Consider the following 26692-nt stretch of genomic DNA (forward strand, 5'->3'; position numbering starts at 1 on the left):
GTACTTGTAATAAGCGTACATGAATATTGAATATACACCTCTTTAATTTTTTTTATATTATTTACAAGCTTATTTACGAAGCGGTAACCCTTCAGTGCTATCAATTGATTTTCAAGGGGCCGTTCACACGCTAAAAATCCCCCAACAAAAACTACAATATTTACAAAAATTACACACAAAGTGATGTAAATTTACAGAACTATAAAAGATATAAGTAATCTACTAATCATTTGACACAGAATCGCTACCAACAATATGTTTAAATTGCATGTTAAACGATCAGTTTATATTACACACACGAATCATAAATGCCATCTTTATTGCTTTACTGCTCCTAACGGAAGACGATGAATGAAAACTCCTTCTAAAACATGGATCATTATTCCATGTTTTTTCCCCATTGGTTAAAAAAAAACTCTATAAGAAACGCAAAAAATTACGATGTCACTGAATGTATCTAAGGAATATAAATTATTTTCAATGGACGACTTGCGCTTTAGACTAATTTTTGATCGAAGTAATAAGAAGAAAGTAAATCATCACAGCTAGAATGCAAAGTTTGACTTTGAAATGTGATAAAATACGGAGTTGAAAGCCAGCGAAGTTAGCATATTTTGTATTCCTTTGTATTACGCGCGGAAATGTTTAACTGATTTTGCAAACTTCCGGCCGTAGTACAAAATTAAACAAAATCGACAACTTCGCCTGGCTATATTTTCCGTATATTATTGGCCGTATAATTTACAACAATTCGCTGCCAAACTTGGCAATTATACTAATTTCAGAAAATTTTATTATTATTGCTGCGATAAGAAATTAGTCTAAAGCCCAAGTCGTCTTTATTGAATTGAATGTTCAAGCTATAGCTATTTTTATGTCCCTATAGTTGACAAAACATGATTTCGTACATTAGAATTTGAAATCCTGGCAAGTGAAGGAAAATATTTTCCTAGTGAGACAAACGAGGTTATAAAATGAAGGATATTTTTGTTCATCTTTCTTGATTTTGTCAGAGACTTGAGTCAAATGAATATCAAGGAAGGTTTAGGTTAGGCGATTAATTAGGACCAAAATAACGAGAATGAGTTACATGAATATCTTTACTTTTAGAATTAGTTTGTTTTGTAAATGCTGTGTCAGGCACAGTTTTGGCAGAATTCTTTTCACGAATTAATTTTTTACTCTAAAGCAATTTTGGAAGATGAAGTGCATAAACCTATTCGAAAAAGAGGAAGAAGTCTGTGCCGAAGTACAATTTCTCGCGAGGCTAATCAAATTTTATTTTGCCGAATTTGAAACATCATTTTTTTTATGTCACAATGAAGCTACAAAAAAACGAAGTGTCTTTCAATAAAAATTTATTCCTGGTTTTCATCACTCGCGGAAGTCGGCGATGCTCTGCGATCTATTACCAATGAAGTAGAATTTTTTCTACCGACAAAGCATTTTATGAATCGGTAAAACAAACGACAATAAAGATCGCTGACTGTCTGCGAGTGATGGAAACCGGAATTTAGAAGTGATTCTGGAATTTTTGCAGTAGAAAACCTGACTAACCTCGTTTTCGTGTATCTCGCAATAGGCCTCTTGCTCTTTTTCCGTAAGGTGCATGCATAGTGATGTAATTGGCTAATCAGATTTTATTTTGCCGAATTTGAAACATCATTTTTTTATGTCACAAAGCTACAAAAAACAAAGTTTAAATTCGGTTTTCATCACTCGCGGACAGTCGGGGATGCTCCGCGATCCATTGTCGATGACCAATGAAGTAGAAATTTTTCTGACGGACAAAGCATTTTATGCATCGGTAACAAAGGGCAATAAAGATCGCTGACTGTCTGCGAGTGATGAAAACCAAGCTTTAGAAGTGTTTCTGGCAATAGGTCTCTTGCTCTTTTATAGTGATGTGAATGACCTCATGATATAAGTAATGTTTACAACCCGAGCGGCCGTGTTGTACTGAATAGATATGCAAAACAGATACATACACTAATGGTTGTTTTTTTCTGATGCAACCACTATAGTGTTTGCAACTGATTTTCATATCTATTCAAACTAATTTGTATGGGGTATACAGGGTGTGCATGTGACCTAATTCACGAAATTTGTTTGGGTAATTATTGATTATTCACAATTATTTAACAAATAATGTGATTAAATGTTGATTGGTAAATTATCACAGTAACTCATGCAGTGATTTCACGGTGAGCAATTCCTATTCCTTTAATATATTATTGTACAACGGCGAAGGCACAAGCAAAAACGTTATAAGGGTTGATATGGGTTGGCAAACGACAAATAAACAATAATTCAAGTTGGGAGATTTAAAGATATGTGTCACGCACATACTTTGTGCCGAATTGTTAATAATAATGATAAAATAAATTAGCCATTGTTCTTTTTACAACAATATAATTTAGCATAGAATTATAGTATTAAAAAAGACTTACCTGTGAGTTTGATTGAAATTCTGTGACAGTTATACGGGAACAAGGGGATGAGACTGCGTATAGCAAGTACCCAGCACTCAAGCGACTGCATGTGACAAGATTGCGGAAGTATATTTTTTACTCCATATAAATACAACATATAAACATTGTTAAATATCCTAAGTCCCGGCTACACGGGCGATTTTTGACGTCGAACTTCTTCTCCTGGTGTATGCTATTAAGTAAATGATGAGCATACCACCAGGCTCCTTTGTAACCCACCATTTTAAACATCGTTGTCGAAATCCTTGGTGGTTCGGTTGATCGAATGGCAGCTATAGTAGAACAGACTAAACGTTCACACTATACTCGTTTTTTACACAGCATGCAAAGCTTAAACGTGTGCTACTGCCAGTATCATACCTGCATGCTCGCGCATTAGTATCCTGAGCACTACAAATTTGGGTCACAGCAATTTTAGCCGTGCGGTGCCGATACAGTACTGTCCAGAAATAATCTTACACTGCGGTTACGGTTCGGTTGCGAAACCACAGACGACCGCAAGGTAAAAAAATACCTTCCCACTGGCCGTTCGCTTGGGAACGTCGTCATGAGAGTTATATCTCAAGTGCCTCAGGTCGAAACGCCGAGAAGTGTTTTTGTCTATTTTAGGCAGTTGTTATACCACATTTGATGCTAAGGTGTGTAGTTAGTGTATTTAATTAGATGCTAATATAAAATTAGGAAATTTTACACATTTAGGACTTTACTAAAAATGCGTATACATTATTCATCCATGATGAAATTCATAGGTGCATGGCTATTTATATATTCTAACATTTTTCAAACTACGCTCTTTGCGTCAGTCATTGTGTATGTTGACAAATCGTCAGGCAAAATACGGGACAAACTGCCGGCACTCAGAAACAACAAAGATATAATATTCTGAGGGTTCCCAATACCGCTATGTAATTCTACATTTGAGATTTTTAATGAGATGTCTTGAGTATTTCAATAATTTTCTTCCACCACACGTCATTGATCGATTAAGCAGAATACCAACTCGACCAGCGCGACAACGCCTTAAACAAAAAAGATATGAGAGCTGGAGCGAGCTTCTAACGCCAACCCACATTTCTAACTTACAACGCTGATTGGTTGGATATGGATCAGCCCATTCTGGTTGATGACGTGTCCAAGTAGTCCTCAACCTTTACTATAAAAGGGCGTGCACTGCACCCGAACCTTCAGTGAATCAACGGAGTAAAATTCATGTGAAACGTTGAAGAAGCTCAAGAATACAGAACAGACGAAAAGACAAAACAGTAAATGACGAAGATCCAGAAGAAAAAATATTTAATGAACATTAGTTAGTATAATTATTGTAAAGATCTCCAACCTCACGTAGAAGAATAAAAGTTACTTAACAATAGACTACCACCATGCATTTGGCACGGTATGACCGCGATGTACAGGGAAACTGAAAGTTCTATTCCGTTTTACAAGGCTATTTATTATTCACTTTTTTACGTTCTTTTACGTTCTACAGACATGTTGTTAAATGCGGAAAACTCCCACTGATTTGTGTACTGTTGATCATTGACTATAAACTGAGATCAAATAATCTTGAAACTTCCATGTAAAATTATACACAATAATTCTTCGATCATAAAAATCCTTTAGAATTAGATCAACAAGTTTCCGATTTTATTTTTTTACGTCAATATCAAAGTAGCCTTATTTTCATCGCAGTTGATTTCAGAGAATAATGATGTCCTTTCCAATGGAACCAGTTGATTCCATCAGCGTACGATGTGTGGTTGCCATAATGATACAAACCATTCAAGTTGGAATGATGGCAACCACGATACCACCAGGCTCCTTTGTAATCCACCGCACAGTTACCATTATCTGAAACATCGTTGTCGAAATCCTTGGTGGTGAAAGCCATTCTGTTTTGATTTGTTAACGAGTCTCCTGCTGTACCTAAACATAAAAGGAACTTGAAATGTTAGTTAATGTTCGTTGCCTAAAACCCCGGTTAAACGAGAAGGAGAGTTGAGAAGCGAGAGTTGACCGGAAATTACCGCGCACGTAACAGGGAATATTTTTTACAATTCATGACCGATCAAACGCGCTCGAACTCTCGTCAAAATTTGAACCTGTTCAAAGTCGACCAGTCGATAGTGCATGAGAGCTGATGAGAGTTCACGAGAGTGCATGAGAGTGCGTCAGAGTTCGCGGTCAAACGCTAGCGCGAGTTGCAACGCTCATCAATTCTCTTCAAGTCGCATTCTCTTTTCACCAGGGCTTAAATGCTTTTTGGGTGTTTTGAGTTTTAAATATTCAAAATCGCATCAAAATCATTTATATTAATAGCTCAAAAGCGTTAAGCCAAACAGTATAATCTGAAAAATATTTACATTTTTTTTTTCAAAATACATGGATTTCTAGGTCTGTCGTGATGGTCAAATGAATTAAATAACCTTTTGGATAAAACAACATAAATTATAAGAATACAATCGCGGCTCACGTGTGCATTTATCATTTAAAATATTGTAAGGAAACTCGATCCTCGTACTTGATGTTAGCAAAATTGATACATAGATAAGTGGAAACCTAAACTAGCTGTGAAAATTCATTTTTCTTACTATTGAATGATAAAACAACATTTTATACGATTTTCGAACAAGCGCAAGCGAGTGAGTGAAAAAGGTGTCATATTGAACCAGTCAACCAGTGTGATGAATACAGAAAATACCAGTGACGTATATGTTTTGTACTTATCATCATATAATAAATATAAATGAAGCATTCCCTATGGTGACTGAGCATATCCTGAAGAGAAGAGAAGATATTTTCATGCATACACCTACAAATTATTTTATTTTTGTGAGGCGTGACCGGCCCTTATGAAAATTTTGCTCCCGGCCGTGTTGAAATCCCAGAAGCGTAATTAGTTGCGTAGCTATTGCAGGAATTATTTCTAATGTGTGATCACGTGGATTCAAATTACGGTATTTGCAGTTTTTTGCATACACCCTGTATATGCATGTAAAGATATAACCTACCACTATAACCTCCAACATTCAACTTGTACATTGTATTTTCACTGCTGACTTTAAACGAATCATAATGAGCGTATGCAGTGTTTCCTGGCGTAGTGATAGTAGACATCATGGCGTATGGACGTGTATTTGACAACTCCGTTATTATTGAAGATCATTTTAGTTTTAATCAAGAAATTGATGAACATAGTATGGTGACATCAACACCTGCTAAACAATCAAATCTTATCGAAATAAATGACGAATTGGTTTGGAATGGTTCGTATGAGAATCTGAAATTGTTTATACAATCCGACTTGGGAATCGAAGGGCAGTGGAAATCTACCGGCGGAGAAGTAAAGAAATTCACAAGTAAAAACTATGTATTGAAGTGGCATAGTAAAACGAAGCAAAAGCTTGTGGTATTTCAAGACGACGAGAATCAAAGCCTTCGACAAAAACTTGTAAAATTTGCTTCGTTAAATAAAGCCAAGAACCGTGACGAAGATTATCATGACGAACATCTATCGTGTAGCAAAGCCGAAGAAAACTCAAACCCGGTCAAAATCATTCAAAATCCATCGACCAATGTCAACGAGCATGAACGCAAAAACTTAAATAATGCGGACAATTTTTCAATCGAAACGCCTCATGCTAAAAGTGGACATAAATTCGACAATTCTCAGTGTTATTGCTGTGACCTAGCGCTACAACTCAAGCGTATCGAAAGTGATATATTACAACTTAAAAATCGAGCAGACGAAGATACACAAGTATGTAAAATTAGCGCGTGTGAAAACGAAAAGGTTCACCTGAGAAACAATTTGGAAAAAGCTAACAGTATAATAAAAGACCTTAACACCAAAATTATTAATTTAGAGCAAGAGAAAACCGATCTAGTCACCGCTCTGACGCTTCAACAAAACGATTATCAAGCTTGCCTGAATAATTTAAATCAAAAGAATACTAATTCAGCTGAAATGTCTAACAACTTTCAAGTTGTACAGAAGGACAAAAACTGTAACAGAAAGCAGCAAGCAAGTGAATCTCATCAACTTCCCACACGCTCAATGTAGATAATCGATTTCAAACCTTAAGCGATATATCGGACAACGAGACGCAAACAGAGATTAGGGATGGCAATTATCCCAAGGGTAACGAAATAAATCCTACAAATGACCAAGAAGAATCTACCAATGTGCGCCAAAAGAAGGGACAGAGTCCTAAAACACACGAAATTGGATCGGATATCTTAATTATAGGAGATTCGATAATTAAAAATATCCAACCTAGAAAGCTTTCAAAGAAGAAGGTGCATAAGTTTACTTATCCAGGAAAAACTGCAGATCAGATTGAAATGGAGATCAACTTTGATAAATTAAAAGCAATCCCGTCCCATGTAATTTTGCATGCTGGACAAATAATCTCCCTTTGGAATCCGCTGCCGAATGCTCTCAAAGATTGAAAAGCTTGCCACAAAAGTAAAATCGCAATTTCCCTATTCGAAAATTGGTTTATCAGGTCTAACAGTGCGACACGACCTCGCTTTGTCCATAAAGATTGACGAAGTCAACAAGGAACTTGAGCTCATTTGTACGAAACTAGATATCTCATTCATTGACAACTCAACCATTGATGACACATGCCTAAATGGAAGCAAACTTCATCTAAATGCGAAAGGCTCGGCCATTTTAGCCGTTCATCTTATCAATTTTCTTAGGGGAAGCAGTGGACCAGCTCATCCCAGAAACAACGTTATCAGGATTTTCAGAGTTCCACGATTCAGAAACTTGGAGAATTGTTGAAAATAATCGTACAACCACAGAAGGACATCCGCAGAAGGAAACGTTAACTGATTTAACGTGTGGCACAGCATCAGGTATTTTTGATCATCCATTGCATGCAATAAGCAAATTAAAAGGTATTAAAATAGCAAGTTTGAATATAAATAGCCTACTAAAACATATAGATGAGCTCCGTGTGCTTTTGACTAATTCTTCCTTGGATATTCTTGCAATTAATGAATCAAAGATTGATGATTCAGTAGCAGATAATGAAATTAATATAGCTGGATATAACATGATCCGCAATGATAGAAATAGATCTGGGGGTGGCGTAGTCCTTTACATTAGAGAAAATATATCCTTTTCTGAAAGGAAAGATCTCCTTCCAGAAACGCTTGAAATGATATGTATTGAAGTACGTAGACCACATAGAGTGGCTTTCTTAGTAAGTGTTTGGTATAGGCCGCCTAATTCCAATAACGACGCCTTTAATGAACTCGATTTATTTCTGTGTAAATGCGATCTTGAAAATAAAGAACTAATGATTGTTGGAGATATGAACTGTGATCTTGTTAAAGCAGTTCCAGACTCCCATACGCGGAGACTCCAACTGTCATGTTCTTTATACCAATTGGATCAATTAATCACTGAACCAACACGAGTGACCGCAGAATCGGCAACTTTAATCGACCTTTTTTTAACAAACAGATCTGAAAATATAATAAATTCTGGCGTGATCCATCTTGGAATATCGGATCACAGTTTGATTTTTGCAGTTAAAAGTATTAAAGTACCGAAATTAAGGCACACTTATAAAGAAACCCGTGACTACAAAAATTTTGTTGAAAGCGATTTTATAGAAGAAATATCGCAAATCCCTTGGGAAATTGTACACCAATTTGACGATCCTAATGTATCCTGGCATGTTTGGAGATCCCTTTTTCTCGAGATACTTGATAGGCACGCGCCTATTCGGTGCAAGAGAATAAGAGGCAGCTCGGTGCCTTGGATAACATCTGACGTTAAACGATTAATGAGAACCAGAGATTTTCATAAAAAGCATGCAATAAAACATTCATCTACGGCACATTGGAATAAGTATAAATCAGAACGGAACAGGGTTAATGCTGCAATAAAAAGCGCTAAAAAAACTTATTTTCGAGACAAAATTAAAGAATGCTCACATAGTAAAGATGTTAAAAAAAGTTGGAATCTGATAAACACCCTATTAAATAGAAGTAAGAAATCACCCAATGTTAACGAACTTCATATCAATAATTCAGTTATCGTAGACGACAAACAAATAGCTGACGCTTTTAATGAATATTTCGTACAAATCGGTCCTAAATTAGCGGCTGAAATGTGTGAACCTACAAACAGTTTAGATTCTCAGGATTGCTCCGATAGTTTTTCTGGCCCTCGATTTGCTTTTTCCTTAATTAGCCCAATCAATGTTGCCATAAGTCTGAGGCAACTCAAAATCTCAAAAGCGACGGGTTTGGATAATATACCTGCTAAAATACTTAGGATATCCGCAGATATAATAGCACCATCATTAACCGCCATCTTTAATTTATCTCTCAACACATGTACTTATATTGATGCATGGAAAATGGCTAGGATAACACCAATTTTTAAATCTGAAAACAGACAAAAGTGTGACAATTACCGACCTATCTCAATTCTACCGATAATAAGTAAGATATTTGAGAAGGAAATTTTTGATCAGTTATATGACCATTTATCTCAAAATCTCTTGCTCTCCAAACATCAATCAGGTTTCCGGCCAAATCACTATGACAGCACTGATCCAAATGTGCGATCAATGGTTAGAGAATATGGACAATAGCATGCTAAATGGCGTTGTTTTTCTTGATATCAGAAAAGCTTTTGATTCAATTGATCACTCTATTTTACTAAAAAAGATGAAAACGCAATTTGGAATTCATGGAGCTGAGCTAAAATGGTTTGAATCTTATTTAACAAAGAGAGAACAAGTGTGCCTTGTCAATAGTCAGGTTTCGTCACCTAAACAAATAATATGTGGAATTCCACAGGGCTCAATCCTTGGCCCGTTGCTATTTTTATTATATATTAATGATATGCCAAAGTGCCTAAAATCTACAACTCCCTATCTTTATGCTGACGATACTGTAATTTCTGCATCATCACATGACTATGATACTCTTGTCCAAAATCTAAATGAGGACTTAAAAAACTTGCATAGTTGGCTTTTCAAAAATAAGTTACAACACCACCCAACTAAAACCAAATTGATGTTTATTGGATCACCGTATAACCTTAAAAATAAGGTTGGTGAAAATGCTGTAATTTTTGACGACAAACCAGTACCATTAATTCATTCTTTTGAAAGTTTAGGAGTAGAAATTGATGAAAATCTAAGTTGGGTAAAACATATTGATAAAATATGCAAGAAAGCAAGTTCTGGTATCGGAGCTATAAAGCGCGCTAAACCGTACGTCAACACCAATACGTTACAAACCATTTATAAAGCACTGATCCAGCCGCATTTTGACTATTGTTCTACCTTGTGGTCAAACTGCGGTAAATTGCTTCAAGATAAACTGCAGAAATTTCAGTCCCGCGCAGCAAGGGTGATAACTAGTACCACCTACGAAGAAAGGTCACTAGATATTCTTAATACCTTGTCTTGGGAAACACTCGAAAATAGAAGGGAAAAATCCAAGGCTGTATTTATGTACAAAGTGTTAAATGGCTACGCCGCCCCAAGTCTAAAAGAATCTTTCTGTAAAAAGAGTGTGAAACAAAATACTTATAATCTTAGAAGTAGTGAAAAGGATTTAATTCTTCCAAAACCCAGAACGGAATATCTAAGAAGAAGTTTTAAGTACAGCGGCGCCATGCTATGGAACAACCTTTCACCTGCAGCTAAATCGGCAGATACTTTAAACTGCTTTAAACGAGAAATAGCAGTAAATTAGTGGAAGATGCTGTGCCACACGTGTCAAATACGTTTATGTATTTTACATTTTTAACTCTTTTTTTTTAAAGTACTTATACTACATTGTATTATTTGTGTGACGCCCCTCGTGGAAATCAGCTATATATAAATATGCTGTCGAGGCTAGCGTGGGTAAATAAAGTTTTTAATAATAATAATAATAATAATGTATCTTCCATGTCGATACGAAGTTCATTTTGTGAAATGTTTGTTATCCTGTGTATTTTGTCGAGACCAAGCCAATATTCTCCGCTCAAGTTACCAAAACCTTGTTTGTAATCTTGCCATCCTCGGTAGAAGTCAACACTTCCATCAAGACGACGTTGAAATACAGTCCATCCTCCATCTGATGTTGTCATATCACAAAACACCTTGAAACTTCCCTTTCCATCAGGATTAATTTCATAAATTCCACTTTGTTTATTTCCCTTTTTATACAGATCAGCGCAGAGATATTCAGTAACAGTTTTATTAGTAATTTTGGTATTATTGGAAACAGCTAAGTTTCTTTTGGCATTTTTTCTTTTTTCCTCCTTATTTTCGGCCTATTTGAAATGAATTAGGAGAAAATGCTGCATGAAGTAAGAAATAAAACCATCAAAACGAATATTTTAAGTATTCGGTTTACTTTCCCATTTATAAAAATGTTGGATTACTAATAAAATTGGGTTACGGCATCAATTTTAGCCGTGCGGTTTCAATAATGTCCGCGTAATGTAAACAGGGCTTCAAATTAATACAAACCAATTAATATTGCTATATGACTATTTATAGCTATAAACGTTTACCTGTTTTGTTGAGTATGTATAACTTCAAAATTAAAAGAGCTATTCATTAAACTAAGATTATGCTTTTTATATTCTCTGCATGATGTGTAACTTAAATTGTGATATATAGCATGAGGTTTTCATTCAGTTTTGTCCGAGATATCGTGGTTTCAATTTAAGTATGCACTTTCGAAAAGTGTAAAATTTGCTAAAAATGGCATATTAAAGTGAGTATTTTATCGCGCGTATTCGTCTGTTTTAATGAAGTTTAAATTGAAACATTTGTCAAATGAATGAGGTATTTTTATTTTCTGTGTTATGACATGATGGAAAGCGTTAAAGCAAAAATTCATTTTGCTATATTTTAGTTTAGACTGGTCCATGTCCCATGGGGGGAAAAAGCTCGTTCGCGATAGCGCACAAATTTAACGAACAATTTCGCACGAATTCTGCTTTTTCATGTTCCCTATCTTAATATGCCTCTTTAACGATACAACAGTGAGTTTACATGTGTTTGACAGAATATGCATGGGTTTGCACAGAATACGCAAGAATTAACTATGCTCAAGAAGTCATATACGATGAAACGTTGAAAACGAACAATATTATCATTTCTTATTTTAATATGCTATTTTTGACTAATCGATATCTCGGTGAATACTGTATCAAAATACACATGGTATTTACTCTTAAACAAGCCAGATGATAAAATACTTAGGCGTAAATAGCCACATTTTTGGAGATATTTTAGCCAACAGTTTTTTTTTCGACAACTTAAAATCTTCTAGTTTTGTCAGACACACCTCTATAATGGCTTTATCAGTATTGAACTAACGAGTAAGTATTTTCCTACCTTTCCAACACCATACATCAATATCCAATCTCCTGTCTTTGTTTTATTGTCTCTTTTCTTGGTAACGTTTGTCAGTTGGCAATTTTCAACGTTTTTTGTTGTTCTGTAGTTGAATCCAACACATTTTTCTTCGTCATTGCAGCGAGTGTGACACTCGAACATAACAAACAAAGACGTAATTGTGTGTCTTGATATTATCTTATACCAGCAGGTAAAGATGGACCCCCTAGGAATGTTAACGAAACTCGTAAAATAGTCTTTTATTGTATGTATATGCATGTTATTTTATCCAGCAAACATACAAAACAGTACTCACGGCTTGTGATCGCCCCGTATCTCTTCTGAGAACAATAGTTGGCGTTGATGTTTGCAATTGCAAACAACAGCAATGTCAAAATTCCTCTTCCAAGCATCGTTAAAATCAAGCTTTCTTCCATGCACTTAGTGTATAAAACTTACAGTGGTTGGCGAATGAAAAAATATGAAATCGTAGGCGCAATATATGCATGATGTCAGCTGCATTTAGGACGAAAAACAAAGTAATAAAGTTTAGTGACAGGTATAAAGCAATTACTAACAAAAAATTGTTTTCTCTTAATTAAAAAGCACAAAAAGTAATAAAGTATTGTTTTTTAAAAAAGCATTTTTTTATTGTTTTTAAGAAAGTAATAATAAAGCCATCGATAGGTGAAAATGTATTATTCAACTGCTATTTTTGTAATTTTTCGCATTTCACTCGGTGCACGTAAATTCTAGAGGTTTAAAGGATCTTAATTTCGAGTGGAATTATACACACTTCAAATTCAAGGCAGAAACAGTTGAAGGAAAAATGAGTCAACTATAGGTCCACCGGCAGGAATCGAACCTAATCTTTTGCGATGCCGGTGCAATGCTCTTGCCACTGTGCAAAAGCGCAGAAGCGTAGCTTCGATTCCTGCCGGAGGACCGATAGTTGACTCATTTTTCCATTAACTTTTCCTGAATTAAATTTGAAGTGTGTATAATTCCAGTCGAAATTAAAACCCTTTATTAAACCCTTGCTATTTTTGTATACCAATAATTTAGAATGTGACCGATATGTGGATATTTGATCATTCAAATTGAAGCTTAATTAAAAAATGAACGGATTGGTTAGATAGGAAGCTCTAGCAATGCTTTACTAATGATTACCAAGTTAATGTTTAGATTTACAGTTCCACACTTCCACCAAAGTGCTGATATCCGCAGTTTTCCGATTTTCCGATATACGATAATTATGCAAAACTGAAGTGACACGAAGTTGAACATATTTTCTATACCACGCTTTCTATCTGACTTTTTGATCAGATTGATTAATCATACTTGATTAATTATGTTTTTATTATTATATAGACGCCTCTTCTGGCGTTAACTCCGGCGTGCCGCGCACGTGCCAGTCTTCAATATAAAGCTTCTGAACATAAACAAATAAACAATACAGTTCACCACTCATTAAGATGCCTTGCGAACCAATAAATTTTTGATCGCGAAATTCAGAAGCACATCGTACTTTAAAAAGTATAGAAGTTCAATTGTTCAAAAATGTAAATAAACTGCATGACACGTTCACTTTGTCTTACACTTTACCTTTGGAATTCGCGTTTATATTAAATTTTCAATCTTGTACAAACTGCGACGTGTCAACGCGCCCATATACGACCACATCGACGAAAAATAATAATAAAAAAACAAAACCTAGGCGAATTTTCAACTCCGTCGCTGTCGCAGCGTATTGTCGCAGGGGTATAAACAGCGTATACAACTACACTCATTTTTGGCAAGGCACAGCTAAAATGGGTACCCGTGCCATTTCCGTGCTCGACCTACATGTATGTATTATTGGCAATCTGAGAAACGAATGGAGTTGGGTTCGCGTAATCATATTTTAGCCGTAACTTCACAATTAATTGCATGAGTGTACGCGGGTACTTATATTTTAGGCGTGTCTTCGCAATAAATTGAGTATAAATTGGATTTCGTGCAATATTCAACAATTATTGGATGAGATTGAGTGTGATATCGAGAATTATCAAGCCGAAGTTTGCGTTATTCGATAATTCCGAATTCCGAATCCAATAGTTGTTTTATTATGTATTTCCTTTTTAGAAAGGAAGCCTGGGCCATTATTGATAACAGACTAGCTGCAAAAAATTACGTCACCTACGGATAATTTTCAATGTCGTGTAGGTGGCAAGACTGACATTGAGAATCATTTGTAGGTTTTTAGCAAATCACAATCGAGTTTGCATTAGTAATGCATAATAATACTTGCTTTTCGGTCATACGGTCTCTCGGGCATTTTTTTATTTTTAAATTGCAAGTTCCACGAATTCGCAGACGAGAAATATATGTTTAATTTCTTCATTTACGTCTGCATACTAAATGTTGTGCGGCTAAAATGTTCGTTTTCTCAACATGAAAGCGGGACAATTTTCATATGAAATGGCATCAAACAAAAATTGAATTTGAATTGAAAAGAAGTATTTGCAGTAAAACGGGCTTTGCTGTAGCCCCATACATTCAAGGAGTTGCAGGACTAATTCGGAGGATCCTGGGAGAATGTGGTATCAAAGTTGCCGTAAAACCCTTTCAGACATGTTGAGACATATTTTCGCTAAACGCAAAGATCGCGTAGCGACTAAACAGAACTGGATGTTATACCATGTGGGGATTGCAAGAAAGAATATCTAGGTGAAACAAAACGTCAGTTCGCGGCACACGTTTAAAAGAACATCAAAAGTTCAAAATCATCCTTGGCGGAATATGTTTGTCAAACAAACCATACTATTGTGTGAAACGACTCTAAAGTCATTATCATGCACTAACAATCGTTATGGACAAAAGCGTTGTTTGGAAGCCTGGCATATTAATGCGAGTCTTTGTGCCCGAAATAGGGATGACGGAAGCTATTTGCCAAAAGAATATTTATAAATATCATATTTATAATATTTACCAATCAATTGTGTACAAACATGTTATATTTTAAATTGTCATGAAGGTCTCATATAGAATATTCTATAGGATTTAGAATATGCTATAGCCCCAGAGGTGTACAAATATACCCCATTGACCGCAAAGAGTACTTGGTCAATTTAGCCAAATTTTATTTGTTGCTACTAAACATATTTGGTTGTTTTGATCAATATGAGCTTTCATATCCATTTGACCAATTTTTTATTGGTTAGTTCTACCATTTTAATTTGGTTTTAACCAACTTAATTGGTTGAAAAAACCATTTTAAATGGTTGCAACCTTTTTTTGGTCATTTCGACCATTCAGTTTTTACAGTGTACATCTGATTGATAGATGACGTCATGTTGAGAGTATAAATTCCGAAATAAAATTAAATTTACCCAAGCCTCGTGCCAAGTGTGGCAGCACTGTTGAACAATTTGCCTTAAAATATACGAAAGCTTCGTTCTTTACCATTATTTTAGAAAGCATTGAATGTACATAATAATAATAATAATAATAATAATATATAGATTACTCCCATACGGCAAACTTGTAAACCAGTCCTAATCAATTTATAACTTGTAATTAATTTATCAGTACTGAAGTTTTTACCCTATTCAAATAAAATTGCATGACTTAACTGAATGAAAATCTCATGCTATATATATACATCACAATTTAAGTTACACATCATGCAGAGAATATAAAAAGCATAATCTTAGTTTAATGAATAGCTCTTTTAATTTTGAAGTTATACATACTCAACAAAACAGGTAAACGTTTATAGCTATAAATAGTCATATAGCAATATTAGTTGGTTTGTATTAATTTGAAGCCCTGTTTACATTACGCGGACATTATTGAAACGGCACGGCTAAAATTGGTGCCGTAACCCAATTTTTAGAAATCAGCTGCGCATCTTTACGAGGCCGCGTCCTACAGGCACAATTTTTAAGAAAAAATTAGGCTAAAAATCGTCATCTCATTAGACTAATTTTTCAAAGATTCTACTACATAAAAGTCAAAACTAAGGAAGTAAACAGTCGACGAAAATAAGCTTTTTTTTCAAAAGTTGTTCGTTCAAAATGTTTCTGAATGCTACAATTTCAGTTTTTAGTTCCAAATACACGTGGTCGTATCTTCATCGAAGCTGATTTCAGAGAATAATCGTATCCTTTCCAATGGTACCAGTTGACTCCATCAGCGTGCGATTTGTGATGGCCATAATGATACAAACCATTCAAATTGGAAAAATGACAACCACGATACCACCAGGCTCCTTTGTATTCCACTGCACAGTTCTTTACGAGCTGAGCATCATTGTCGGAATCTTTGGTGGTGAAAGCCATACCGTTATGAATTGATAACGAGTCACCGGCTGTACCTACAGGGAAAGAAATATTGTCGTTAAGAAGTTATTCGATATAGGACTGTGTCTTAAGAGACGATGCCCCTTACAAATTATCATCATGATAAATAATAACAGCTGCCAAATATAGCAAATATAATCTGTCAGCTATATTGTAAATCTTAATTTGCTAGTATTTTAGCTTTGTATTTAGATTCGCCTTAATATTAAACTCGAAATATGTGCATGAAGAATTTCGTATTTTTTATTACTATCAACTCTTTATAGCTTATGTGATACCGAAGTTTTCACCTTTAAACTAATATTAGCTTCAAAATAATCCCCGAGCCGGTGCGGAGCACCGTGCGAGGGTACTAATTCCGCCCGGAGATTAGGAAGCTGTGAAGGGCTATTACACCTTTGCTTTAACTTCAAAAAGTGTTTTTGAAAGTGTAATTTGAATTTTGGTATCAAAAATACACACTATATTTATAAAGTATACTGAAACTTTTAGCCGCAGGCGTCGACTGCAATTACAGAATAAAATAACATTTGAAGTTTTTTCTTTGTCTGTGAAGATTTTGTACTGTTTTAATCGTTTGAAACTTCGATTTTAAACCGTTACTTAATTGCTGGCATGGTATAATGCAGCAAAATTGAACGGGCAATGTTTACACTAGCTTTGTGATTATTTTTGTATTGAATGATGGAAACTTGAAGACTGATTTGAGTTTTGTGTCATTTCATAATATAAGTTTAGGTCAGGTTAACTCAGGAAATTGTGTACTTGGTTTGAAATAGCGAGGGGTTGCTGCATGCATGTATTTCTAGTTTAAACAGTATTTCATAAAGTATGAATTAAATACTTTTAGGACTTCAAAACCTTTTTATGTCACCCTAAATTATTTTCGTTTCCGTGTGTTTGAGGTTTACATGTATATATAAGCTGAAATAATAATTGTGTAATCATATATTTAAAGTTGGTATTTAGTAAGCATCAAATTCAGAATCGGAAACTGCGGCCGTCAGTTGAAAAAACTGACGTCAGACTCAGGGAAACTAAGAATAAAAGTATATTTTTGAAATTGTTTTAATCTTTTATTTGCATGTATTTTTTAAATACTTATTAAGTTTAGTAGCGTTTAGTAACGTTTTTTTTATTATATTGCAGCAAGCCGAACGCAATTAACATTATATATATATATATATATATATATATATATATATATATATATATATATATATATATATATATATATATATATATATAAATATATATATATATATATATATATATTAACTTTGGCGGGCATTGCGGTGTATTTTGTGGCTTTGGCTTTAAAGTTAATATGTTCGCGGGCATAAATGTGTTTTAGCCCTCCTCAGAACACTTTTTAATATTAATCGTAATAAGTTGCGCGTATTTGTAAATATTCTTCATTAGTTCACACTGGTCTTTAAAACGCTATACGTACCATTATAAGCTCCAACATTCAACTTGTACTTCTCATTTTCGCTGCTGACATTAAATGAATCATAATGAGCGTATCTGGTGTTCCCAGATGTATCTTCCATGTCGATACGAAGTTCATTTTGTGAAATATTTGTCATCCTGTGTATTTTGTCAAGACCAAGCCAATATTCTCCGCTTAAGTTACCAAAACCGTGTTTGTAATCTTGCCATCCTCGGTAGAAGTCAACACTTCCATCAAGACGACGTTGAAATACAGTCCATCCTCCACCTGATGTTGTCATATCACAAAACACTCTGAAACTTCCCTTTCCGTCGGGATCAATTTCATAAATTCCATTTTGGTTATTTCCTTTTTCATATATATCAGCACAGTTAAGACCTGATTTGGAATAATTAATATTTAAAATCTGTCCATACATTTTTGCTAAAGAAGTTAGAAGACGATCGAAGGGATACAGTATACCATACAGTTTTTTCTTATTGCATTAAATTGTGTCAGTGAGAATGACAAATTATATTTTAATGACAAACTATTGTATATAGAATAATTCAGCTTTGGAATTAATATATTTTTGGATAATATTTGGAAGGACAGTAGATATTAGAGATCTTAATTAACTTGACGTTTACTACGTCAAACGCCAAACCGCTAACAAACTTTGTGTGTTAACCCCACTGTCATAAAATTTGCTGAACATTTTTCCTAAATTACAAACGTTCTACATAAAACCCGTGATGTTTTGCAGTAATGTATAAGAAAGCAATGAAAGCTATTTGGCAAAGCAGCAAATTCAGCTCTACCGTATATTTGTTTCATGTACCGTATATAAAACTTCATGTTTGAACAACTGCTTACACCCGCAGCCTTTCAAACATTAAATTTCATACCACAAACGTGAAACACACAACGCAAAGCCAAATAACTGTTTTGCTGAATACATCAGCAATCGCGTTTGCTTTCTTACATCACTGCTAAACGTCGCGAGTTTTATGCAGAACGTTTTTTAATTTAGCAAAATTGTTGCACTCTTTATACTATGTATACACACCATGTAATTATGCACTCTGCACTTTATAGTTAATAATTATGTATTGTACCAACTCTCTCGCTTTTGTTTTTGGGAAGTTGCTAGCTCTGCCGTATCAGCGAGGTTATAGTTTTAGAGCTGTTTATATGTTTCTTACCATTGTTATTTAATTTTGCTAACACAGTTGATATTCAGGTCCTGGGATTAGGAAAAAGCAGAATTTTTGACCTTGGTACGGATGATTTAAAAACATTACCTAAATTATTGGTCATACTTATTTTTCTGTTCTCTTCATTCTTTGTCTATTAGAAATTAATTAAAAATAGAAAATAAATTATTACTTTTCCATTACTCAATATTTCCTTTTTTTAATAAATACCAACAAAATGAAATATTTCTCTGATTGTTTGGGTTCTATTAGAAAAAACGTCAACACGGTTGGTGAATAAATCTTTAAAAAAACAAGAAAAAACAAATACGCTTTCGCTCGAGCATAAAATTAATATATGTTCTGGGCCGTGCATGATCAAGGCCGGTTGTATCAAGCCCGTTTAGCTTAAACGGTGGATAAGTCATAATTAAATAATACTCTTACATCTCTCTTAAATGAGTCAACTTTGATATTATGCACTGAATTTGTAGTTGTAAACCGAGTAACTTTGTATTAAGGTAAAAAAACATTTAGTTTGCTTCTTGAATAAAACGATAGACTTGCTTTCTATTTTGAACTTATCCACCGTTTAAGCTAAACGGACTTGATACAACCGGCACCAGAGGTTTAAAAGAGTACGTTTTTACTTTTTTTATTCTGTATTTGCTTCGCGGTAAGGATGCAGTTTATTCTATAATTTTCTGCTTTGTATGCCGTTCTACAAAGCCATGAATAAACCAACTGTGAAAGGCTATTACACCTTTATAACTTCAGAAAGTGTTTTTGAAAGTGTAATTTGAATTTTGATATGACAAATATCACTATATACTATAAAACTTTTAGCGTCAACTGAAATTCACGAAATAAAATAATATTTGAAGCTTCTTCTTTGTCTCTGAAAATTGTGTACTGTCTTAAAGGTTGAAGCTTCAATTTTAAATTAATGCTGCATGCCATGGCTTATTAAATGCAACAAAAATTGAACGGCTAATGACAATGTTTACACTAGCTTTATGTTCATTTTTGTGCCGAATGATGGAAACATTAACTATAATATACTCGATAAAATATAATAAGACTTTCAGAATTTGCGTCATTTCATAATATACGTGGGTCTTTTAGGTCAGGTTAGTTCATTTTTTACTTGGTTTGAAATAGGAGGGGTTGCTGCATGCATGTATTTCTAGTAAAAATATAAAAAAACATTCCGAACGTGCATCACGCATCTCAACGAATTTCCACTAAAATTGAGCAATGATTTAACAAGTACTAATGACAATATTGATTTGTTAATCTTGACAAAATGCAAATGAATCGGCCCTCGCGATTTCTATTGATTAAGCTGCTTTTATCATTAAATATTGACCGCAAGAGACTAATTAAATCACGTTGTCATGACATCTAGGCTCTTACTATTTGCAACAGAACATCCCGTGAAAGCTCTTCTAGTTTATATCGTACTATTGCACAAAAATTAGAATACTTTTTCTGCGAAATTTCTAAACATACCGCAACTTCACGCACTAATATCCAATTTCCTTTTGTTAAGTTGCTATTCTTGTTTGCGTTCGACAGCTGACAATTTTCAATATTTATTGTTGTCCTGTAATTGAATCCAACGCACTGAACTTCGTCTTTGCAGCGAGTGTAGCATTCAAACATAACAAATGAAGAGGTAATGTTGTGCCTTGATATTAACGCATTATCAGGTAATGATGGACCACCTGAAATTTTAAGTTTTAACAATAAAACTTTTTACTGTGTAAAAAAATTTGACAGATTCGTAAAATCCCCATACCCTCTGTAAAGAAGTAATTTTTCTGTCCACACTGGTTTCCATTAATGCTTACAATCGCAAGCAAAAGTAGAGACAAGGTAACAACTTTTAGCATGACTGGCCGCATTTTTTGAATGTTATCAAGATGAACGTTATCTGATGAACAGCTGCAAAGAAAACGTCGTGCTCCGGATTTTAATTGAAAATGTTGATTATACATTATTACAAGTGGGCTGGGAAATTGCTAATTACGTTAGGAAGTTCAAAACTAATTTCCGAAATTCGATTTGAAATTCAGAAATTCATTTTGTATAATCAACTTGAAAACTAAGTGAGCTATGAATACCCAAGCGGTCTCGATTCAAACCTAAAAAGTAATATTAAATCTTTGGAGTGAAGGGAGTTCTATGTCTGCAATTCCAAATCGCTTATCCTTAACAAAAAACAATTTAAAATATTGTAATTATTTTCGTGAATGAAAATTGTTCAGCGCAAATATATCTCGAGCACTAAATGAAGATCTTTATTTGGTATTCGTACAAGCGGGTACACAAAATTTCAAGAGAATCGTTGCCACCTGGAAATGAGCTAAAACTCGGTGAATACTTGCCAGCATGCGCAGATGAGAATCCACATTTTTTCGCATTTTTTCGATGAAGCGTCAGTCATAAAAACAGCAAAGAAGGATACAAAACAGTTAAGAAGGATGCAAGCTGATCATGGAGTAGATCTCCTTTACCATACACTATTATATGTAATGCGAGATGCGCTTCGGATTCATGAAACGTTGGCTTCGCAGACTTGGCGAGTACGCCGAAAAATACACTGAAATTGATGCGTTGAGTTATGTTACACAAAATATGTCAAGAAACCTTTTCCGAAAATGTAGCATGCATTTCTGAGTGAAACTTAGGAACAGTGGTGTAGTAAAACGTATTTTCCATGTCTTTGGCAGACGTTTGACTGGAACGAATTTTGCGTCAATTGCACGACGTAAAATGTGTAGAAACTGGTGAGGATTTATGTTATATAATAGAGCATTAAAAATGCTATAAATTATATGATAGAACAGGCTTCGCTTCAACAAACTTCTAATTTTGAACAAATTTCATCCTTGTATACTTTTCTATGAAGTATCGGCTTGGTGTTGGAGTGTCAAAAAAGTTGCAATGTCGAATGCAATCGAATCTTGTTGATCCTCCAGTTGTGCATTGGCATCCATCAAAATGTTTTGCCAATGCTCGAATGCTTGTATCGTATTCATAGGCATTGAGGGCTGAGGAAAACAAATATCATCTTGAATATTTTGATCACAAAGTGATATTCGTTATATATGTAGTAGCTAAAATCTTGCATGGATTTAATTTCAGCACTTAGTTTATTGATGAGTTGCTTTTTCTTCCTTATATTAGATTTCAATACTTTTGTACAAGTGAATAAAACAAATCCTACATTCTGATTGGTCAAATTTGAAATATTATGCTGTTCAGCTAGGTGAATATAACAAATCTCAAAATGGCGGCTAGCCGTTTTGTAGACGTTTCTTACAAAGAGATAAGCGAACAAATACAGTTCTTGTGTCAATTCACTTGCGCAAAAATACTAAAACAATTTTTCACCTTAGGCTCGGTGATTATCGGGGAATATTAGCCTCGACTTCGTCTCGGTTATTAGGGACCTTAAGCATTTAGGACGGCAACACGACGAGGACGCGGCTGAAATTCTCCTTTAAATAAATGCTATAACAAAGTGGTTGATGCATATTATTATTTGTACCGATTTATTGAGATATAAGGCGTTAAAAACATAGTTTTTATGTTTAAAGCAATTCTATAGGGCCTAATTCGAGGTAGGGCTCGCTGGGTCCTGAAATGCAACCGTTCTAGGCAAGACGTAAATAAAGACGTTTTCCCGTTGTAAACAAAACGAAGACGACGTCTAAAACCATCAGGGGTCTTTAATTATTCATTTCTTTTCAATGACCAATTGTATTAATAACCGTCGTCGTCGCGTTCGCGTCCTACTTTTGACTGGCAAGGATTTAACCTTTTCAGCGTTCTCCATTAAGTTCGTTCAAAAAACTTATTTGGTACTGCAATTGCAAAAATGATTTTAAAATTTCCATTTTCGGAAATTTTCAAAAATGTTTTTACATGCTGGAAATGGCTTTAAATGTTTAAAAAGACTAATCTCTTCAGTTTTTGAGCAAATTGCCTCTGTTTTTAGAGCATTGAAAATTTCTGAATATTGGCCAAAATGGTAAGGGATACCCTTTGGTCTTTCAATATAATTATTTGTCTTGTGTTAATTTTTTCTTCCCGTCAAAATTTATTTCTTGTGTCAAAATGTTTTCCCATAAACATTTTTTCTGTAGCGTCTGTTCCAATTTTTTTTTCATGTTAATTTTTTTCTTATATGACAATTTTTTTGTTTCCAGTTATTTTTTTTTTATTCTGTGACAATTGGTTTTCATGTGTTAATTTTTTTCTTGTCTCAAATTTACACCTGTGTGCTTTAATTTCTGGTCAATTTTTGTGAAAATTTCTCTGTGTCCAGTTTTTTTCTATTTTCTATAAATTTATCATTTTTGGAAATTTTCTACAATCTGTTGACACAAGTGTCTCTTTAAAAACTTCGACACTAGTATTTTTTATTTTTAAGCACCCTCAGACCCTCTTATGGAATGATTTGAAATGTTTCAACAAAAAATCCTCTTCCTTACTAAAAAATTAAAACTTTTGTCAATTTTTGTCAAAATAGTAAGAGGTACCCCTTGCCAGTTTGGCAACTCACCGCTCTCGGAAATTTTCAAAAATGTGTTTACCTGCTGGAAATGGCAGCATGGGGTAAGCCTTACCATTTTGGTCAATTTTGACGACTTTTTGAATGTTCAAAAACTGTCTTAAAATGCTAAAAATGGCTTCCTAAGACTAATATCTTTCATTTTAGAGCGTATATGGTTGGTTTTTGGAACATTGAAAAAGTCGTCAATTTTGACAAAAATGGTAGGGGTAAGCCTTACATTTTGGTCAATTTTGACGACTTTTTGAACTGTTCAAAAACTGTCTCAAAATGCTCTAAAATGAAAAATATTAGTCTTAGCAAACCATTTTTAGCATTTTAAGACAGTTTTTGAAAAGTTCAAAAAGTCGTCAAAATTGACCAAATTGGTAACGGGTAAGCCTTACCATTTTGCTCAATTTTGACGACTTTTTCAATTGTTCAAAAACTGTTTTAAGATGCCCTAAAATGAAAGATATTAGTCTTAGGAAGCCATTTTTAGCATTTTAACACAGTTTTTGAAAAGTTCAAAAAGTCGTCAAAATTGACCAAAAGGGTAAGGGGTAAGGGGTAAGCCTTACCATTTTGGTCAATTTTGACGACTTTTTGAACTGTTAAAAAACTGTCTTAAAATAATCAAAAATGAAAGATATTAGTCTTAGGAAGCCATTTTTAGCATTTCAAGACAGTTTTTTAAAAGTTCAAAAAGTTGTCAAAATTGACCAAATTGGTAAGGGGTAAGGGGTAAGCCTTACCAATTTGGTTAATTTTGACGACTTTTTGAACTGTTAAAAAATTGTCTTAAAATGCTCTAAAATGAAAGATATTAGTCTTAGGAAGCCATTTTTAGCATTTCAAGACTGTTTTTGAAAAGTTCAAAAAGTCGTCAAAATTGACCAAAATGGTAAGGGGTAAGCCTTACCATTTTGATCAATTTTGACGACTTTTTGAACTGTTAAAAAATGTCTTAAAATTAAAATGAAAGATATTAGTCTTAGGAAGCCATTTTTAGCATTTCAAGACAGTTTTTGAAAAGTTCAAAAAGTTGTCAAAATTGACCAAATTGGTAAGGGGTAAGGGGTAAGCCTTACCATTTGATCAATTTTGACGACTTTTTGAACTGTTAAAAAACTGTCTTAAAATAAAAAAAAGAAAGATATTAGTCTTAGGAAGCCATTTTTAGCATTTCAAGACAGTTTTTGAAAAGTTCAAAAAGTTGTCAAAATTGACCAAATTGGTAAGGGGTAAGGGGTAAGCCTTACCAATTTGGTTAATTTTGACGACTTTTTGAACTGTTAAAAAACTGTCTTAAAATGCTCTAAAATGAAAGATATTAGTCTTAGGAAGCCATTTTTAGCATTTTAAGACAGTTTTTGAAAAGTTCAAAAAGTCGTCAAAATTGACCAAAGTGGTAAGGGGTAAGCCTTACCATTTTGGTCAATTTCACGACTTTTTCAATTGTTCAGAAACCGTCTCAAATTCTAAAAATGGCTTCCTAAGACTAATATCTTTCATGTTAGAGCTTATATGGTTGGTTTTTGGTATATTGAAAAAGTCGTCAATTTTGACAAGAATGGTAAGGGGTATATATATATAAAAGAACTTTATTGACATGACCTAGCTATTTACAGGTATTGTCAAAGTTATAATGACATATAATAACTTACACTAATATACAGTAATAACAAAGATAACAGAACAAGTATGATTATAAAAAATCTTAGAGTTCAAGAAGCAATTGATATTATACAGTAATTGTATTGTATCATTATTTTGATTTTCGAGGTTATTTTGGCATATGTCTCTGACCTTGAAACACTTCATAATAAAATTTGAGAAGAGATTTGTTAACACTGGGTCTGCATTGATCATAATATGCGTTAATAAATCTTCTCTTGAACTTTTAGGTAAATCTAGTTCGAACATGTTTTTGAGAATATTATTAGAATTGTTTCTCAGATTGTCATAATTTGGACATTCGAAGGCAAAGTGAAATTCGTCTTCAATAGCATTCAAATTGCAATGTTTACATATCCTCTCTTCCCGAGGTATTGTTGGTATCGACCATATCATAATAATTATGGTACTTATCCGTAATTTTGTATATAGCCGTCTTTGACATGGATTTTTTATTATAGTTAGGTAGTTTTCTTGTTTATAATCATTCTTAATTTTGTCATAAAAAGTAAGTTTAGAAGAGTTGCTCAGTTCATGTTTCCACTCTAAAATGTAGTTAGTTTTTATTACGTCAATTATACTTTTTATTGTGTTTTCGTTGATAAATGACTCTAGGTCGATTGGTTCTTGTAGTGATGGAAAATGTTTTTTCATTTGATTTACTATATTTGAGTAGAAAGATTCTCTACCGTTGAGATATAATTCTTTTGAGGTTATAAATGCTAGTTTTGCTAGTGACGAATCTGGTAATTTGTATAAATTCTTGATATAAGTTAGTGTTTTCTGAATTACATGTATTAGTAGAGGGAATTTACCAAGTTCTCCTCTGCTTCCATTATTACTTGCTTTCCGGTTTACGCCTAAGTAGAGTTTGCAGAATTTTAGGTGAGTTTTTTCAGTCTGGGTTTTGTCCCATTTTGTGAAATCTATGCCAGTGTAGGATCCCCATACTTCTGAATTATATAATAATATAGGAGATATTACACCATCAAAGATCCTACATGCTAATTTCGGAGGCAGTTTGTGGAAGTCAAGTTTTCGGCGTATTTTATATAAAGCATGTGTTGCTTTCTCACTTAGTTGATGGCAAGCATTTTGAAAATTAGTATTTGGTGTTAATTTTACTCCTAAATAGGTATATTCGTCAGCAATGGATATCGGGTCATTACCAATGTTAAATATCATGTTTTTATGTTTGGATTTATGTTTTTGCAAAATCATGATTTTCGTTTTTTTTAAATTGATTTCGAGTGACCATTTCTTACTCCAGGTGTGGAGTGTGTTTAGACAGTTTTGAAGACCGGAGTATGATTGCGATAATATTACCAAGTCGTCGGCATATAAAAGACTATTGATCTTATTATTTGATAATAAAAAAGGATCAGAGCTTGTTGTTTCCTGGAGCAGTTTTGGTAATTCATTAATGTAGAGATTGAATAAAATGGGGCTTAATACACAACCTTGGCGAACTCCTCTAGAATATGGAAAGAATGAAGTTCTATGATCATCAATTTTAACTGCACATTGGGTATTTAAATACAAGTTTTTAATTAAATCATAGAATCTACCCCCTATTTTGCTCTCTAATAATTTCAATAAAAGGCCATCATGCGAGACAGA

At 34.1% G+C, this 26692-nt stretch overlaps 2 protein-coding genes across 2 annotated transcripts; both read right to left on the bottom strand.

The window, feature by feature from the left end:
* Nucleotides 1–4155: 4155 nt before the first annotated feature.
* Nucleotides 4156–12025, bottom strand: LOC114526118 (fibrinogen C domain-containing protein 1-A-like). Its single transcript, XM_028547620.1, has 4 exons — nucleotides 11864–12025; nucleotides 10412–10788; nucleotides 5501–5589; nucleotides 4156–4415 (listed from the first exon to the last, which is right to left on the bottom strand). The coding sequence occupies exons 1-4, from the start codon at nucleotides 12023–12025 to the stop codon at nucleotides 4156–4158; spliced, it is 888 nt and encodes a 295-aa protein (XP_028403421.1).
* Nucleotides 12026–15581: 3556 nt separating this feature from the next.
* On the bottom strand, nucleotides 15582–20676 carry LOC114526133 (microfibril-associated glycoprotein 4-like). The gene is made up of 5 exons (XM_028547640.1): nucleotides 20636–20676; nucleotides 20347–20561; nucleotides 18943–18988; nucleotides 17660–18037; nucleotides 15582–16220 (listed from the first exon to the last, which is right to left on the bottom strand). Exons 2-5 carry the CDS (start codon nucleotides 20497–20499, stop codon nucleotides 15943–15945), a joined length of 855 nt encoding a protein of 284 aa, XP_028403441.1. The 5' UTR covers nucleotides 20500–20561; nucleotides 20636–20676; the 3' UTR covers nucleotides 15582–15942.
* Nucleotides 20677–26692: the final 6016 nt, after the last annotated feature.

The sequence above is a fragment of the Dendronephthya gigantea genome, unplaced genomic scaffold, assembly GCF_004324835.1.
Source record: "Dendronephthya gigantea isolate DGI-Jeju-01 unplaced genomic scaffold, DenGig_1.0 000037F, whole genome shotgun sequence".
Taxonomy (NCBI): domain Eukaryota; kingdom Metazoa; phylum Cnidaria; class Anthozoa; order Malacalcyonacea; family Nephtheidae; genus Dendronephthya; species Dendronephthya gigantea.